The following is a 17,276-nucleotide window of genomic DNA, read 5'->3' as shown; positions in this document are numbered from 1 at the left end:
CACAGCCAGAGCAGTGGATGAATGAATGTGTTGTTTTCTGTCCAGACTCTCCCACAATCTTTTCCTGGCTCAATTAGGATCTGCTAATTAGTTGCTCATGAAGGCCATGAAGATGCTGTCCTGGAGGAGAAAAAGAAGAGATGGCACTGCTGGCAGGATGAGATATTTGGACAACCTGATGGGAATGGAGCAGCACGTGGTGCTGCAGGTTAACGAGCTCTGGGATGCTGACGAGGAATGCAGGATTCCCATAAGGATTTATGAATAAGAGCTGGGCTGCTGGGTATCAGGATGGAGAGAAGTTGGGACAGGTTGCACAGAAAGCTGTGGCTGCCCCTGGATCCCTGGAAGTGTCCAAGGCCAGGCTGGACAGGGCTTGGAGCAGCCTGGGACAGTGGAAGGTGTCCCTGCCCATGGCAGGGGCTGGAGTGAGATGAACTTTAAGGTCCCTTCCAATCCAGTCTGTTCCATCATTCTTGGATAAGGTCCTTTCCCTAAAGAAGTGGTGAATTTGCTGTGAGCAGGTACCACCAGTCCCCATTCAGGGTGAGGTGACACATGACCAAAACCAGCTCAGGAAGAGGCTCATGCACAGGGACATGGCAGGAGCAGGGCTGTCCTTGGGAGAGGTGGTGAGCTCATCTTCAGGGAGAGTTCATGGCTCTTTGGGGGAGGAACTGCACTCTGGCTTGCAGCTGGTTTAGGGCCATGAGTAGAGGAATCACCAAGCAAGATGGCAGAAGTGATTATCTTTGGCATGGATGAGATGTGACATTGTCATCTCACCACTGGGATGTGTTCCTCAGCCTTTTCCTTTGATTCCCATGGTTCCAGGGTGGCAGCACTGGAGGATGGATGTGCCCTGACATTTGATGGGAGGCCACGGGAGGTTCTCCTGCTGTGGCACCACAGCTCCTCTGCAGGTCCTTGTGAGGGCACCAAGGTGCCTGGTAGGGAGCTGGGGTCCTGAAGATGATCAGAAGAGCTGAGCCTGTGGCTGCTGAGCCTCCCAGACCCCTTCTTTTCCTTCAAAACAGCCTTCCACCTCATTCCATGAGCTCAGGAACTGGCTGGGCTGGTCAGCAGGTCTGGGTTTCCTGCTGGTCTGGTTTTGTTTTTCCCTTGCAGGTCATCCATTACAGTGCTGGTGTGGTCAGCTGGGACAGGCTATATGAGCTCTTCTTCTCCATCCCATATCCTTCAACCCCTTGCCTGGAGCTGCTCCAGGATTAAGCCCAAATCCTTATGGCTACCTGCCTGGAATTTAGAGAAGGGAAGACAAGCACAAATGGATTTGATTGAACAGGGACAGTGCCTGCCTTGTCCAAGCCATTATCCCTTGGGTGCCACACTGCACTCTGCCAGGAGGTCTCACATGTGCTGCAATGGGCTGCCTGTCACTTCTCTTTGTTGCCCTGTGAAGATTTAGGAGTGGGACTGAGGAAAAGCCCTCCTTTGCTCTCTCCTCTTCCTTCTACATCAGGGAGGGGCTTCTCCTCAGCCTTTGACCACCTGCAGCCCTCAGCTGCAGCCTGCACCAAGTCCCTGCATGGTTTACATGCCTGGTCCCTTGCAGTTCTCTCCTCTTGCACCTGGAAAGAGCAGACCAGTCTGGAGCACTTCCCCACCTCCTTTCTCCCTTGTCTGTCAGGCAACATGCAGAGCTCTTCAGGAACTGGCTCCATGCCCTGCTGTGGATCTGGGAAGAAGTTAACTGGTAGCATGGGAATTGTGTCCATGGGAGGAAAAGAAAGAAGCCACAAGGAAGCAGCTGGATTTGAGCTTAGACCAGGACCCTGGAATTAATTTTTCTTCTGCTTGTAGAGGATATACTGGAGAGGCACTCGGTCTCTGTCCTTGCTGTCCCCTGTATCCTTTGATGTGTGTCCTCCCTGACACCTCAAATTCAGAAAGAAGAAAGCTGTTGCAGGAATTGCTATTGTCAAGCCCAAGGAAATGGTCAGATCTTGCAGAGGTGCTGATGTTGAGAGTGCAGCTCTGAGTGGCAGAGAGGTGAGCAGCTCCAAGACACAAGAACATGAACATCATTGGCTTCCAGTCTGTGGGCTTGCTCCTGTTCCTGGCATTTCCTCTCTAGGCTGGATCTAACCTGATCTAGTGAGTGACATCCCTGCCTGTGGCAGGGGTTGCAATGAGACGAGCTTCTTGTTCCCTTCCAATCCAAACCAGTCTGTGATTCTCTGACTTATTGATCTTCCCTTTCTGACTGTTCTGGGCTTGATCAAAGCTACTTGTTTGGTGACAATCAAATCAGGACAAGCTCCTTCAGCAGGTAGAAAATCATTTTGGGGTAGACAAGGTCCTGTGGTGGCTCCCTGTGCTCAGAGAGGAAGGACCCAGTTTGGTGAGGATCACCCCTTGGGCAGGTCATGGAGCAGCTCCTGTAGGTGAGAGATGAGACCAAAAGCAGCAAAATCCTTGGGGAACTGGGGTCAGTGAGAGCAGATGTGGCCCAGCTGCTCTGTAGGATTTTAAACCCAGCTCCTCATCCTTGGGTGAGGTGCTGTGCACAGAGGAGCGGGTACAGCAGCTGAATCCTTTCCCTCTTTGAGCATTTGGCCCTGGCTCTCCCTTGCTCAGGGCAGCAGAGCAGTGGGGGCTGTGTCTGGGTGAGCTGGGAGGGGACAGTCCTGAGGACACAGGTGGCACAGGCAGTGGCTGGGCCGTCTCAGGTGGGCACGGGGGCAGGTTCCTCCTTTTGTGTGCGGTTCCCCAGCGTGTCCCGTGTCTCCTGTGTCAGTGCACCCTGCTGCGCTCCCAGAGCCATGCTGTCTCACAATGGCAGTCAGCATCTGCCTCCGATTGATGTGTTTGTGCATGGAATAATCACAGCTTTCAAACAGCACTTCCTGTGTTGTGTGAGGTGACATTTGGAGACGAGCAGCAGCAGCTTATTAAATTGAAAGTAGGGGAGGAAAAATCTACACGATGCTTGGAGTGCTGTGCTCTGGGTTGCCTCTTTCGTGGAATGGTTTGGGTTTGGGTTGGAAGGGACCTTCAAGATAATCTGGTTCCACCCCCTGTCATGAGCAGAGACACCTCCCGCTAGCCCAGGCTGCTCCAAGCTCTGTCCAGCCTGGCCTTGGTCAGGACACTGGATCCTTGGACACGTCCAGGGATCCAGGGGCAGCCACAGCTTCTCAGGGCACCCTTTGCCAGGGCCTGCCCACCCTCAAAGGGAACAATTCCTTCCCAATATCCCATCTAGCCCTGCCCTCTGGCAGTGTGTGTAGGTGGTTCCTCCTCTGGTGGCTTGTAGTCCTGCCTGTGTCTCATCATATTCCATGTAAACCCCCCAGCCCTGCTGGGTAAACTGGGCTGCACTGCTGAACTGGGGCTTAGGGCCACTATCTGCTTTAAACCCCAGCAGTGTTTTGCTCCTCAGCCCTGGTGTAGTTGGATCATGGTCATTCATGCTCAAAGGGTTTTGCAGAAGTGAGAGGCAAAGGAGGTTGCCTTGGTAAAAGGCTGCAGGAGGGGGAGAGCCCCTGAAGGCAGTCCTGTGAGATGCCCTTTTGGGATAATAATTGAGAAGAGGCTTTTACTGATTGTTTGTCATGGCTTAAGGAGTGATTTTGGCTGAGGGGAGGAGGCAGGGCAAGCTCCAGATGTAAAGAGGAGATTGACAACAAAAAGCAGGCAACAATCTGAGCTGAAGGGAAAAGAGCGCAGCAGTGGTATTCTGGAAACATCTCCTGTTGTTCTCTTGTTTTTCCCTTTTGTTGCAATGAAATGTGGCCAGTCCTGCCCTGGGATCAGCAGCCCTGCATGGTGCCAACTGTCATCTGCCACTGCCACCACTGTCTCAGTGCTAGTGAGGTTTGTCCCTGGGGCTCTCAGCCCTGCACTGCTGCATCCTGTTGCTGCTGGCGACGGGCGGGTGGAGAAGGGAGGTCTGGCTTCTGTCCTTCATGGGGCTGTTGATTTGCTCCTGGCTGTGCCATAAAGAGTTTTGTTGGGTTTTGTCTTCCTGCAGGAGGAGATGGCAGTAAATACTTTTGTAATTTGTAACACTTGTGACGCCTCATTTTTCCCATTCACAAAGCAAGACTTCAAGGCCAGGTTGGACAGAGCTTGGAGCAACCTGATGAAGTGGAAGGTGTCCCTGCCCATGGCAGGGAGTTGGAACGAGATGAGCTTCAAGCTTCCTTCCAACAAAAAGCATTCCATGATTCTGTTTTTGGCTGATTCCTGCCAGGGAGATGGTGGGGACTGTGGGTACCTGGGGTGGGCAGGTTGGGTGCAGGGGCTGTTGCCTGGGGCAGGGGGTACCTAGGGATTTTGGCACTAGCCAGAGGAGGTCCAGGGATGCCCGCTGAACATCCCCAGAGCTGGCTCAAGGGGGAGGACATGTCTGGGTCGTGCTCTGATGGGGAGGCATCTCCTTCTCCTCCGCAGGGGAGGCCTGGCGGCTGGAGGATGACTGCTCGGAGCCCCCCGGGGCCCCCCGGCTGGGCACGGCGGTGGAGGACGCCCCGTTCAGCTACTTCCGCACCCGCTCCTTCTACATGAGGAAGAGCCTGTCTGTGGACAACCACCTGGGCTCCCTGAGCTACGCCGTGCACCCGGCCGAGAGCAAGGCCGAGCGCGTCAGGACCAAGCTGCGGCGGCAGTTTGTGAGTATCGGGCTCTGGCCCCCCACACTCACACACACCAGACTTCCCAAAAACACTGACGTTTTGGAGAGCTGTTTTTGTGCTCAACATTTGTAAAACAACAGAAAGAGAGGCTGTTTCAGAGTGGGGCAGCAGACAGTGGTGGCAGCTCGACTTTGCCCAGCCTGTGACAGAGCCCCTCTCCTGGGGGGTCCAGTCCCCCCGGCTCCCCATGGGCTCCCACTGCCTCAGGGCAGCTGGTGCTCAGCCAGGTGAAGGGCCTGGACTCTGGGCACTGCTGTCCAAAGAGTGGAACAAGGCTTGAAAGTAGGAAATGGGTTTTCCTGTCCTCAGCTTTGTGTTGGCGAGGAACTGCACCTTCCCTAAGGTTTGCTGGGCCAGCGGCGAGGGGCTGGGGCAACAACGAGCCAGCCCCGGGTCCCTGGGGCAGCTCAGATCTTCCTGGCCCTTGGGAGCTCCTGGTGGCAGGACAGCAGGGATGCGTCAGGGCTGCACCGCAGCTGTGGGAGCCTCTGATCAATGTTTAATGGGCTCTGCCTCTTTCCCAGAGACACCCAGCTCTGGGGTTCGGGTGTCCTTCCCCTGCCTTGTTACCGGCTCGGGGTTGTAATGAGGGCTCAGGTGTCAGGGTGATGAGAAGCACTCGGTGTTGATTTGCAATGGCTGAGAGAGTCGGTACAATGGGAATGGAGCAGGGAATGGGCTGAGGCAGCACAGCTCACCCTGCCCCAGGCTGTGCACAGACACATCTGCTGGGAAGCACAGACTTCCTCTGCCCCAGAAGAAGGGCTGGTCCCTCTGGGGTCACATGCAGTGGGGGCTTCTCGTGCTGTACCTGTGCCACAGCTAAGCAGTGTGGCTCTGGGGTCTCACCCTCCCTGCTTGTGCTTGCACTGTTGGGTGTAGGCATCTGCCTTTGCCCTGGGAGGGCAGCTCCGGTCTCGCCGTGTGGGTGCTGTGGGTGACCCTGTGGGAGCTGCTCACAGCACTGCCCGTGAACCTTCTCCATGGGAACTGCTGCCTCAGGCTCAGAAAGCACTTGAAACCTCAGGGATGGAGATGAGCACAAGCAGGATGAAGAACCTGATGAGCAGCTGAAAGACGTTGGAGATGTTTAAGATGAGGCGGCCTTGCTGTGGGGTAAGGAATTGTCATGGGCTGGACTTGAAGGTCTCTTCCAGCCTAGTCATTCTGTGATTCTGTCTGCTCTTTCTTTCTGCCTGGATCTGTGGCTCCAAGCTGTACCCAGGAGGCACAGGAGGGCACTGAGGTGTTGGGGACTGTTGTCTTTCAGGGATGTTTTTCCAGTTTCTCTGTGGGACCTGTTCCCCAAAGCCTCTGTGCTGGGAGATGGGCACAAAAGGTGTAGAAGCACTTGGGTTTGAAGCACAGTGTCCTGGTACCTGCAGAGAACTGGGTTCTGCCCTTCCTGTGGGGCAGCCCCCTGTCCCTCCCTGCTCAGTGTCGTGCCAGCACCTCTCTGTGCTCTCTGTGGCCAGTATGATTTGGCCTTTGACTTTCTCAGGTTTTGGGAACCTTTAGCTTTCCTTGGTGTACCCACAGAGCTGACTGTCTGTCAAGTAACAGAGAAGGCTTTCTGTTGGATGTGGCATTGTTTTTTCCTTGCTAAATCATTTCTGGGTTGTTCCAATGTAAAAGTTGTTGCTGTAAACCCAGCCATGGGCTCCAATCTTGTGAGACCTGCTGAGAAAAGCAGACTCGTCCTACTTGGAAAGGGCTTCCAGAAGGCCCTTCAGTAGAGGCAGAAAGTGTGGAGGAAGATGAACTGGCAGTGCTTGGCTGAGGCTTGGGCCATTACAGGACCAGCATTCCTGACACAGCCCCAGAGCCTGCTTTGTAAATTCAAAGTACAGATCCTGCCAAGCTGGGGAAATGATTTCTAAGAACAGTTCTGGGCTCTGTGTCCTCCCAAGGCTGGATTAGTTACTTTCCATCTCTGTGCTGGAGGTGTTGCAGCTCCCCCTGGGCTTGTGTTGTGCCCTGGCCCTGCATGGCAGCGGTTCTGCCCAGCCCTGGGTGGGGGAGGGATCACTGCCGGGTGGGATCTTCTCTCCTTATGCCTGGCACAGCACGTACAGGAGAGAGCATGATTTGCCTTATCACGGTGGCTCATCTTTTAGGAAGAAGCAGGATTCATTTTTCTGGGCTGTTACACTTCCCCAGCCTGTAACGTCCATTTCTGTTTTTGTTCTTTTCATGCTGACAGTCTGAGCCACCTTTGCTGTGTGATGAAGCTGCTTGGCTTGGTTTTAAATTTCCCCAAAAACAGAATTTTGGGAACTGCTGAGAGAGAGGAGAGGCTCTTGAAGTTTTGTGTGGGATCCTCCAGTGGCAGGGTGGGTGGTGATGGGGCAGAGCTGTTGCCCACATGCATCCAGTGCTGTGTGGCCACCTGACATCCATGTGTGGCCACCTGACATCCATGTGATCAGGTGCTGCCTAACGAAGGCTTTGGGCTGGTCATGGGCACCTGAGCTTGTCCAAGGGAGAATTTGCTATAATTTGTGTGAGAACACTGGAGTCTGGCTGTGACATGCTGGGTGCTGCCAGGGCTGCTGAAGCATCTTTCAGTGCAGAGGGAGCACCTGCAAATCCTGCCTGGCCCCACTGTCCTGGAGCAGCTGCTCTTCCCGTGCCTGCCAGAGGCCAGCAGACCTCCCTTGCTCCCAGGGCACTGGGGAGGGTGGGATTTCTCCAGCCATGTCACTGGTGCCGTGTGTCTGTGGTCCCACTCTGCTGTGTGATGGATCTGCACGTACAGATTACTGGAATTTGCATAATTTGAATTTTAAATGCATTCCAATTTTTGTGACTGTCAGAACAAGTTTTCTTCCTAATAAGCCTTTCCTTTTAACTCCTCCAAGGCCTGTAGTGCTATCAGCATTCCTGCTTTGGAGACAGGGAGAGACAGTCTGATTGCTTTTGACATCTGTCTCTCACGGATACCCCGCCTTGCCCCTGTCACTCCAGCTGTGACAGAGACAGTGACCAGGCTGGGACCATGCTCTGATACCTTGGGCATGTTGTTTGGGGTCACTTGGTGATGGCCAAGGGACTGTTTTGGTTTTGTGCCCAGCTGGCTCCTGAGATGGGCAGCAGGAGCAGGGATGGGACCTCTGCAGCTCACTTGCCAGGGGAGGAGAAGTGAGACATGACTGAGTTACAGACTGTGCTGATCTCCTTGTCTTCACTGAAAACTGGTCATTAAAGGCAGAATTAACCCTGCTAAACTCAGCGTTAACCTTATGGAGCATTAAAAGAGGTCACCAGGGCTGAGTCACTCTCTGGTGGCTGTTGAGACAGTGCAGATTGCAGCGACACTCTGAGGGAATTCTGCTCTTCTCTTTTCCCCATGGGAATTGCAAGTTCTCTGTATCTAGGCCAGTCGTTCTGGCATTGCCCACTCATTTTGTGCTGTTATGGCAAAGATCCTGCTGCCCTGAAGAGGAGCCAGCAGTGCCCAGGGTTCCATATGCTGACCCAGCTTGGTTTGAGGTCTCTACCCTGACCCCTCTGCTGCTCTGAAATAATGTTTTGCTCTCTGAGCATGGTGGAGGAGTCACTTGTTTTGTGCAGTGGAGGGGGAGGAGAGCAGCCCCTGGCATTGCCTGGTGCTGCCCCAGCTGCCCTGACACTTCTGCTCACTGTAGTTCCTGCAGGTTTCAAGTAGGTGACTCAAGGTTGTGTTGCTTTTCAGCCTCTGCACTAATTAATTTTACTCTGTACTCTCATGCACTAATTTATTTTTTAATTATTATAATTTGTGTATGGTATTTTTCCAGGCAGTGATTCTGATATGAAATGTCTGTGCCCTGCAGGAAACACTTAGACTCTGTTTGTCTTGGGAGTTCTTCAGATGAGTTGAGCAGAGGAAATTACTGCCTTACAAAGTGATGGTGACAGAGACAAGGTGAATTGGGATAGCAGAGCCTGGGAAGGGAGGCAGTGAGGGGAGGAACTCACTGTGTGGCACAGACCTTGTCACACCTGGTGCTGACTGGAGTCACTAACAGCACCTGCGCTGGCACCAGCTGACAGGTGCCTGTCCAGGTTTTCCTATTCCAATGAATAATGATTAACCCAGAAATGCCTCCTGTCCCTGGTGGTCACTGCAGTGATGTTGGGGAGTACAGAAACTGCCTCACCCCAGAGCAGCACCAGTCCATGGAATGTGATTATCCTGGTCTGGGTTTTGGGTGTCAGGTGAGCTGGAGACAAGGTAGGACCTTGGTAGAACCCATCTGTGCATTATTCCAATGGTTTGGTCTCATTCCTAGGTGTGCAGGGACCTCCCCAAGGCTGCTGGGTGCAGCCTGTTATCTCCTGTGTGCAGCCAGTGCTGGAGGCTCTGGTGTGATGCTTATGGTGACAGCGAGGTCGTGCTCACCCTGCCACGATCCCTCTGGTGCCAATGAAATCTCACTCTCTCCTTGCTGGATTTTATTGGGTTCTGTTCTGACACTGCTATGAGCCATGTGCTCTCGTACCTGATTTCAGAAAGGATCAGCAAACAGACAGAAGATTCCTGGCAGTGTCTGTAGTTCAGTGTGATAAAAATAAATAAATAAATAAAAATAGAATCATAGAATCCCAGGGTAGTTTGGTGTGGAAGGAGCCCTAAAAACTATCTTGTCCAAACCCCTGCCATGGCAGGGACACCTTCCACTATCCCAGGTTGCTCCAAGCCCTGTCCAGCCTGGCCTTGGACACTTCCAGGGATCCAGGGGCAACCACAGCTGCCCTGGGCTGAAAAAATGACCATGTGAGAGGCAGGTCAGCTGTGCCTGGTGAGGAGGTGGAGCAGAGAGATGAGAGACATCCTGGACTTCCACACAGACCGGCCCAGCTCGCAGAGCAGAGTGGCAGTGAGTGCCTGAGGTGATTGCAAAGGCAGGTGATGTTTGAGCTGTGTATTGCTCCTGTGCCCTCCTCTCCACATTGCTCACTTGTGACTGTTGTTCACTGAGTGCTTAGCAGAAAAACCCCAACCTGATAAATAACGTGTTGGAGCCAGGGAGCGGCTCATTCCCTAGAGAGCAGTCCCTGGGAGCCAGGAAGAGGCTCCTGGTGAATCACCCCACATTCCAAATCAGTGTGGGAGTGAACAGGCACAGCAAAGCTCAAAACCAAAACGTACCCGGCTCATTTCTCTGGTGAACGTGGTTTTATTTACAACAGCAGCTTGTGACGCCCCAGCTGGTGCTTTGTGGTGCCTAGAGTAAAGCAGGGATGGCTGAGGAAGAGCACAGCGTGCTGTGGGACTGCTCTCAGCATTCCCACACACAGGGATATGGCTCCTGTGGGAGGAATTGGGAAGCAGAGGAGCAGTTTGTGGGAAATGCTGATACAGGGGAGGGTCTGGAGGGGCTGGGGACAGTGTGGACATCCCACTTTGTCAAAGCTAGGCTGAGACCAGGCATCTGTGACAATCAGTGTGTGACAATCAGGGGTGGCTGAGGCCTCTCCTTTTGCTGTGAGAAAGGTGGGCCCAGTGCTGGGAAGGCTGAGTTCACAGGAATCTAAAATTAACAGACAGAAGATGTGGGATCCTGAGCTTGAAGGTGGAAGTTGTTGCTGAGGACCAGACCTTGGGTTTGATTTCAATGTCACAGGGTGGGTACTAGTGAGACTGATATGTCATTTTCCAAGAATATATGCAGGCTAGCTTTGGTTCTAACCTGGGCCTTTCCAAATAGCTTATGCAAACTCCCACGAAATAACCTCTAGATTCAAAATATAACAAGCAAAGTGAGAAACCACCAGGCTCTCCCTGCAAACCCGCAGTGTTTGCTCCCTCTGCTGGCTTTGCTCTAGGGAGGAGAACCTGGATCCACTTGCTGGCAATGCTGTGGAGCATGCAGCATCCCACAGGCTGGCAGACAGAAAAGCAGCAGCTTCACCAAGCCCCAGTGCAACATCCTGCACCCAGGTGGGGGCAATCCCAGGCACAAGCACAGACTGGGCAGGGAATGGATCAAGAGAAGTCCTGAGTAGGACTTAAAGGTGTTGGTGGATGAGGGTTGGACCTGCCCTGGCCATGAGCACCCAGAACCCCCCTGGGCTGGGCTGAGCCCCAGTGTGGGCAGCAGGAGGGGGGATTCTGCCCCTCTCAGGTGAGACCCCACCTGCAGAGCTGCCTCCAGCCCTGGGGCCAGCAGCAGCAGGACGTGGAGCTGCTGGAGAGAGTCCAGAGGAGCCCATGGAGATTCCCCGAGGGCTGGAGGCCCTCTGGAGCCAGGCTGGGAGAGCTGGGGGTGCTCACCTGGAGAGGAGAAGGCTCCAGGGACACCTCAGAGCCCCTTGCAGGGCCTAAAGGGGCTCCAGGAGAGCTGCAGAGGGACTTGGGACAAGGGATGGAGGGACAGGACACAGGGAATGGCTTCCACTGCCAGAGGACAGGGATGGATGGGATATTGGGAAGGAATTGTTCCCTGTGAGGGTGGGCAGGCCCTGGCACAGGGTGCCCAGAGAAGCTGTGGCTGCCCCTGGATCCCTGGAAGTGTCCAGGGCCAGGCTGGATGGGGCTTGGAGCAGCCTGGGACAGTGGAAGGTGTCCCTGCCCATGGCAAGGGGTTGGGATGAGTTTTAACAGGCCTTCCAATCCAATCCATTCTATGATCTGATGAAGTTTACAGCCTCTGATGTGTTGCCATTTTTATTTCTGCACAAGGAACATCAAATGCTCAGTGAGCAGCAGGACTGAGGAGGAGGAGAGCAGAGTCATTTGCCAACTTCCAATTTTACTCTGCTTCTATAAGCGAGACTCACCAAAAATGTGCACTGTGTCTTTTGGTATGTGAAGTTTGTGTGAAAAAAGAAAATAACCACAGTGATTTAAAATAAGTGATAATATTTTGTGAGCAGGAGTACTCCTCCTCTGTGGCAGGACTGGATTCTTACATCAGAAGATCTCAGGGGTTGGAACAGCAGCCCTGTCTGGGCTCTTGGCAGTGCAGGGTGGGGCTGGGGATGCTTTGGGCTGCAGCCAGCAATGGTCTAGCTGTGTGGAAAATGGTTTTGGCTCAATCCTGCTGAGCATGAGGCAGCACTTGTGCTGGCATGACCCAGATCGGTGTCTGGTTGGTGTGAGGGGATGCTTCAGCTTCTCCACCCGCCTTTGGCTGGTTGTCCCCTCCCAACAGTTGGCTGTGGTGGTGACAGTGGCCACATGTCTGCTGCCCAGACCCTTCCTGGCCTTGACATCCAGCAGAGGTGCTGGCTGCTGGGGATGTTTCTGTTAATCCCAAAGTGCACACTCTGCATTTTGACATCCTGATTTCCCTTTCTTCTGGGGCTTGCCAGCAAGAATGGTTTTGTGATGGCAGGTCCCTGGATCCAGCTGGGTCACTGCTCAGACCAGGTGTACCAAAGGCCTCTAAGTTCACCCTCAGTCCTTCCTTTTGTTTCCCTGGGAGATGTGGTCCTCTGCTCTTCCTCTTGAGCCCATTGCAGTTGTTTCCCAGATCTCAGGAAGGAAATCTGGCTGCTGTAATGTGTCCTCTTGCAGCTCAGACACACAGTCTGCAGCTCTTTGGGTGCTCTCGGTGTGAGGGAGGTGGGTGCCCCAGGTTTGTGAGCAAATGGTGCAATCCCCACATGCCTTTTCCTGCAATTGGAGCATGCCAGTGAAGACAGAACTTTGACAGCCTGAGGTTTAAATCCTTCAGAGCACTTTCCCTGCAAGCTTGTGTCTGAATTAGCCCTGTGGGACATGGCTGTGGCTTCATAGAGACTCCAGTGGATTCAGCTGCAGGACTGGGAGCACCAGGGTGCAGTGGCTGTGTGGAGGTGACACTTTGTGTGTGCCAGGTGCCATCAGCTGCTGCTGCAGAGCCTCTGCAGGTGCAGCCTGCCTGGGATATGCTGGAGGAATCACCAGGGGGCTGTAAGGGAGTTTTTCCGTGAGGCACTGCAGGGCTCTGAGCTGCTGGGCAGTGCTGGAGCGTGGCTGCAGTAGCAGCTGTGTGCTGCAAGAGGTCTCTGCAGCACCGCTCTTCACACATCCACCCTGCAGCTGCTGCTCCTCGGCTGCTCCAGCTTTCCTTGCTTCTGTCTCAACTGCTGAATTCTACCTGTTACTGCTCTGTTGCAATTGCTACAGAGGTCTGAGTTCTCAGCCTCTGAATCATGGGATTCCAGACTGGTTTGGGTTGGGATGGGCCTTAAAGCTCATCCCATTCCACCCCTGCCGTGGGCAGGGACACCTTCCACTATCCCAGATGGCTCCAAGCCTCATCCAGCCTGGCCTTGGACACTTCCAGGGATCCAGGGACAGCCACAGCTGCTCTGGGCACCCTGTGCCAGGGCCTGCCCACCCTCCCAGGGAAGAATTCCTTCCCAATATCCCATCTAGCCCTGCCCTCTGGCACTGGGAAGCCATTCCCTGTGTCCTGTCACTCCAAGTCCTTGTCCAAAGCCCTTCTCCAGCTCTCTTGTACCTCACAGTCTCCCCATTCCTTATGCCTGGGAGTCTGTGGGAAACTCCCAAAGCTTCCCACAGCACTGGGTCACTGTGTGAGCACCCAGTGGTCACATCTGACTGTCCATCATTAGTGAGCATTGTCAGGACTCTGCTCTCCCTGCACATGGAGCCAAGGCTCAGCTCTTTGCTGCTGCCCCACTCTCCAGGGTGACTTGTCACCAGGGTGAGTGGTGGGACACGATGCTGGTGCTCCTGGAGTGTGCTTGTCCTGCTGCAGGTCCCAGCACCTCATACTGGGTATATCCCAGCACCTTGCTGGGTGTTGCTGATCTCAGCTGGGGCAGGAGGGACTTTGGGGGGATGTTGGTACAGACCAGAACTCCACGTCAATGTAGCTTTTTGTGGCACACAGCCTTAACTGCCCTCCTGCCCTGCAGCTCCCTGGGGCTGGCAGTGACAGAGCTGATGTTCAATAGTTCCCTGGCAGTGGGATGTGGCAGGACAGTGCCACCCTGCTCCACGGGACACTGGCACGTACAGGGCAGAGCTGACTGTCCCACTGGGGTTGCTGTGTGTCTCCTTTCCCCCTCTGTTGCATGGTGCCCACCCTGGCACATGGGGACCCATGGGCACCATGAGTTGGGGCACAGACTGGAGCTGGTTCAGCTCCTTGGGGAAGGTCTGGTGGGGGCTGGGGATGGGTTTTGGGACCCCGTGTCCCTGGCAGGACCCCCACAGCTTCTCTCCCCCTCCAAGAGGCTTGTGGGGAAGCCTGACACTTCCTGAGGAGCAGAGCGAGGCCGATCTCCAACGGGACATTAAGTTTGGAGATTAAGTGGAACATTTCCGGTGGGAACAGGCTGATGTCTGGGCTCGGGTGTCACCTTGCTTTGACTGCAGCAACAGCCTTGTTGCAGTTGGGAAGGATGGAAAAAGAAAGGATCCTGAAACCTAAGAGCTGTTTTGCTATTTAATTTGGTTCTGGTTTTACTCCAAGAATAGAAACAAAGACGATGAATTTGCATCACCAGGAGCAACTTGAGGAGGGAGGAGGAAGTGATGGGACCTCACTAGGGACAGGAATGTGCTGGCAAGAGGAGGGCTCCAGTGACAGGGAGGCAGTTTGACCTGGGGGTTCCTATTAGCATTTTGTTGATCTCACTTGTATTTTATTTAATGGTGAGTTGGCGAGGTTCAGCAACTGAGCCTTATCTCTGTAAGGGAGCACTTGCAGAGGCAGAGGGTGGCCAGGCTGCTGCACAGAGGAAGGTGCCTTTGGAGGTGCCACACTTGCATAATGGGGCTTGATCTCCTGGAAATAAAAGGAGGAATTTCTGCACTGACTATTTACATATCACATGTAAAGCTGTTTCTCCTTCCTGCTGCTGCAGTTGCATCTCCAGTTTTAGCCCAGTCCCACCAGAGAACAGCCACAGTGGGGTGGTAGAGGGGTTTCTGTGAGAGGGGTTTCAGACCCTCACCCTGGGGGAGGGAGGGCTGGGATGAGGAAGGATGGGATGGATGCTTTGTCTGTGGAGATCTTGACACTCGTTTAAGGGCAAGGGGTATGTTTGTTGCTGGCCTTGCTGAAGCTTCTGGGCAGCCCAGGAGGAGGGGACCTGGCACACAGGAGCAGCTGGCAGGGGAGCAAGAAAGCTGAATGATGTTTTTACAGGAGAGAATTTCCCCATTTCTTTGGATGGAACAGAGGTGCCTTTCCAGGGTAGAGAGGAGCTTTTCTGAGATGTCCAGCTATCAGCATGACAACATCCAACTTCTGGATGTCCTTGTTCCCTGACAGCAGAAATGTCCAGCCTTGTGATAAGTTTCAGCACTTCTGGACACTTTGAGGAAAGCAGGATGAAACAGCTGTCCTGGAATGTCCTACATGCTCCCAGTGCCCCTCTGGGGGTGGGGGGGGTCCTGGAAGGAGCCCAGTTTCAACTTGGGGTGTTGGGGTCCTGACACTCTTGTTCAGGCCCCTGGGGAGAGAGGGAAGAAACTGATTGCTGGAGCAGATCAGGGATGGAGCTTCAGGAAGCTCCAAGGGACATTGACAGGTCCCTGCTGGGCCTGGGCCCTGGTTCAGCTCCAGCTGCCTTCCCCTCTGGCAGTGAGTGGTGCACAGGGAGGAGGAGCCACACACTGGGCTGTGGTACCTGGGCTGGGAGGGAGCTCCTGCCCACCCTGGTTGGGGTTTGTGCTGCTTCCCCCCTGGGGGGGATTGTTATTCTCTTTCAATAATTGGCCTCTGCATCCTTGTGGGTGGGTTTGTTTTTCAGGCTTGAAAGTCAGCAGCAAACTCAGCCCATAGCTCTGATGATCTTCCAGGTTTTGTCCAGATGACCATTCACTGTTCCATGTGGTACCTCTGGTGACATCTGCAGCATTGGCTGTGCAGAAATGTGTTGTACAATGGATGGTAGGATGGAGCCCCAAAAGTAGGGAAAATAGATTCCTAGTGCCTGGTGCTGGCCTGGGATGGGGTTTGTTCTGACTGCAGCCCTTTGCTTGCTGTGAAAAGGCACCAAGTCCTTTTCCCTGGGGTTGAGTTTTGTGATGCTCCTAAAGGAACACACAGGCTGCAGTTTCCTGGAAGCCTTTCTGTTGTTGAGCCCATGGGAAGGATTTGGGCAGGAAGCAGGGTGTGTGCCTGGAGAATTCCTGTGGGCTTCAGGTGAATGCAGCCTTTCCCCCAGAGCTCTGGCTGGTCTGGTTCTGTGTGCTTTTACCAAGAGCTTTGGGGTGATGTTTTGTTCATCTCACTTCTGGAGAGCACTGAAGAGGCTGTCCAGAGAATTTGTGGAGTCTCCCTCACTGGGAATATTCAAAACTCATCTGGACACAATCCTGTGCCATGTATTATGGGATGACCCTGCTTGAGCAGGGAGGTGGGACCAGATGACCCCTCCTGTGATCCTTCCAACCTGAACTATTCTGCAGTTCTGTGACAATACTGGTGGTCTGATCCAGCTTTCCTGATCTTTCTGCATCGAGCCTGTGAGGAAGCACCTTCTCAGGGAGGTACAGCCCTTCTGCAATCCTTCATCGTCTTCCTGAGATGGCATCACCACTAGAGAGCCTTTGGATGTGATTATGCATTGCCTGATACATCAGCAAAGCTGCTTTGGCATCTGGGAAGCCAAGTGCACAAACTGCAGATCTTCAGCTTGAGTGTTGCTGTGACTGAATCAAGAACTGGAGCATCCCTGGACATTGCCTGCTCTGAGTCCTGCAGGACACATGGAGCTGGAGCAGCTGAACACGGCATGACCAGAGCTCTGTCAGCTGGGCACAGCCTCCTGGAGGTGTCAAACCAACCAAACAAACTGGGTTTAATTCCCAACACATTCAGCAGATCGATGTTTTCCTTACCTACCCTGGCAGCAGGAATCCACAGATGATGTCACTGAGCTCTGCAATTGCAGTGCCTGAGCTCCTTCTGGGGGGATCTGTCCTCCTGCCAGGGTGGGTGTTTGTCCAGCCAGGGTCCTGCTTCTGGGTGCCCTGTTCTTGCTTACAGTGGTGGCTGGGAATGTTGAGCTGCAGCCATCTGTCTGTATGAGCTAGATTTTCATGGGAATCCTCGGGAATTTCCATGTGGAGAAGTAGATCTGCCCCAGCACACGTGCCCAGGGCTACGGATGGACCTGTTTGTTCTCGAGGAGTTCCTTTCTGTGCTCCTGTCAGGCCTGCAGTGCTTGGGACAGCAACAGGCACGGCTTCCTCTGGGGTCAGGCTTTGTCCTGCATTGTGGGAGCTCTCCTGGGAGTGTTCCAGGGCTCTGCCTGGAAGGATGAGCAGTGCTTGGCATGCACAGTCCCTCTGCTGCTTTTCCATCCCAGCCACAGTTGGTTTTGGTTCTTGTTCTCTCCTTGTTTTCTGTGTGTTGGTCAAACAAAAGCTCAGTTGCCTCCCTTAGGAGAGCACTGGGGAAGCCACGAGAGCCACAGGAGCTCCAAGTGTGCTGCAAAGTCTTTACTGAAGAAATCAATGCCCTTGCTGAGGAAAGGTGGGTTTTTCATCCTGGCAAGGAAATAGATGACAAAGTTACTGTCACAGAGTGGTGGTGGAAAATATCCTGCATTTGGAGACCTCTTCCAAACAGTGACAAGCCACCTCTTTTCTGTGAAGGCCTCCTTGGCCACAGAAAGGCATTTAGAGCAGCAGCAAAGGCAGATCTTGGTCCAGGGATG

At 53.8% G+C, this 17,276-nt stretch overlaps 1 protein-coding gene across 28 annotated transcripts in view; it reads left to right on the top strand.

Annotated features, from left to right (window-relative positions):
- The window catches only part of LOC111936229 (ankyrin repeat and fibronectin type-III domain-containing protein 1-like), a 257,278-nt gene that overhangs the window by 91,251 nt on the left and 148,751 nt on the right, over positions 1-17,276 (top strand). For all 28 annotated transcript variants that reach the window (XM_086854158.1, XM_086854152.1, XM_086854150.1 and 25 more), the window contains one exon: positions 4,420-4,637. In XM_086854158.1, the coding sequence (XP_086710284.1) occupies positions 4,420-4,637 (218 nt within the window). The remainder of the gene's footprint in view (positions 1-4,419; positions 4,638-17,276) is intronic.

This window comes from Cyanistes caeruleus, chromosome 17 (genome assembly GCF_971803275.1).
Source record: "Cyanistes caeruleus chromosome 17, bCyaCae1.hap1.1, whole genome shotgun sequence".
NCBI lineage: Eukaryota > Metazoa > Chordata > Aves > Passeriformes > Paridae > Cyanistes > Cyanistes caeruleus.
The sequence above is the reverse complement of the archived record's forward strand: the minus strand, read 5'-3'. Positions and strand labels throughout refer to the sequence as shown.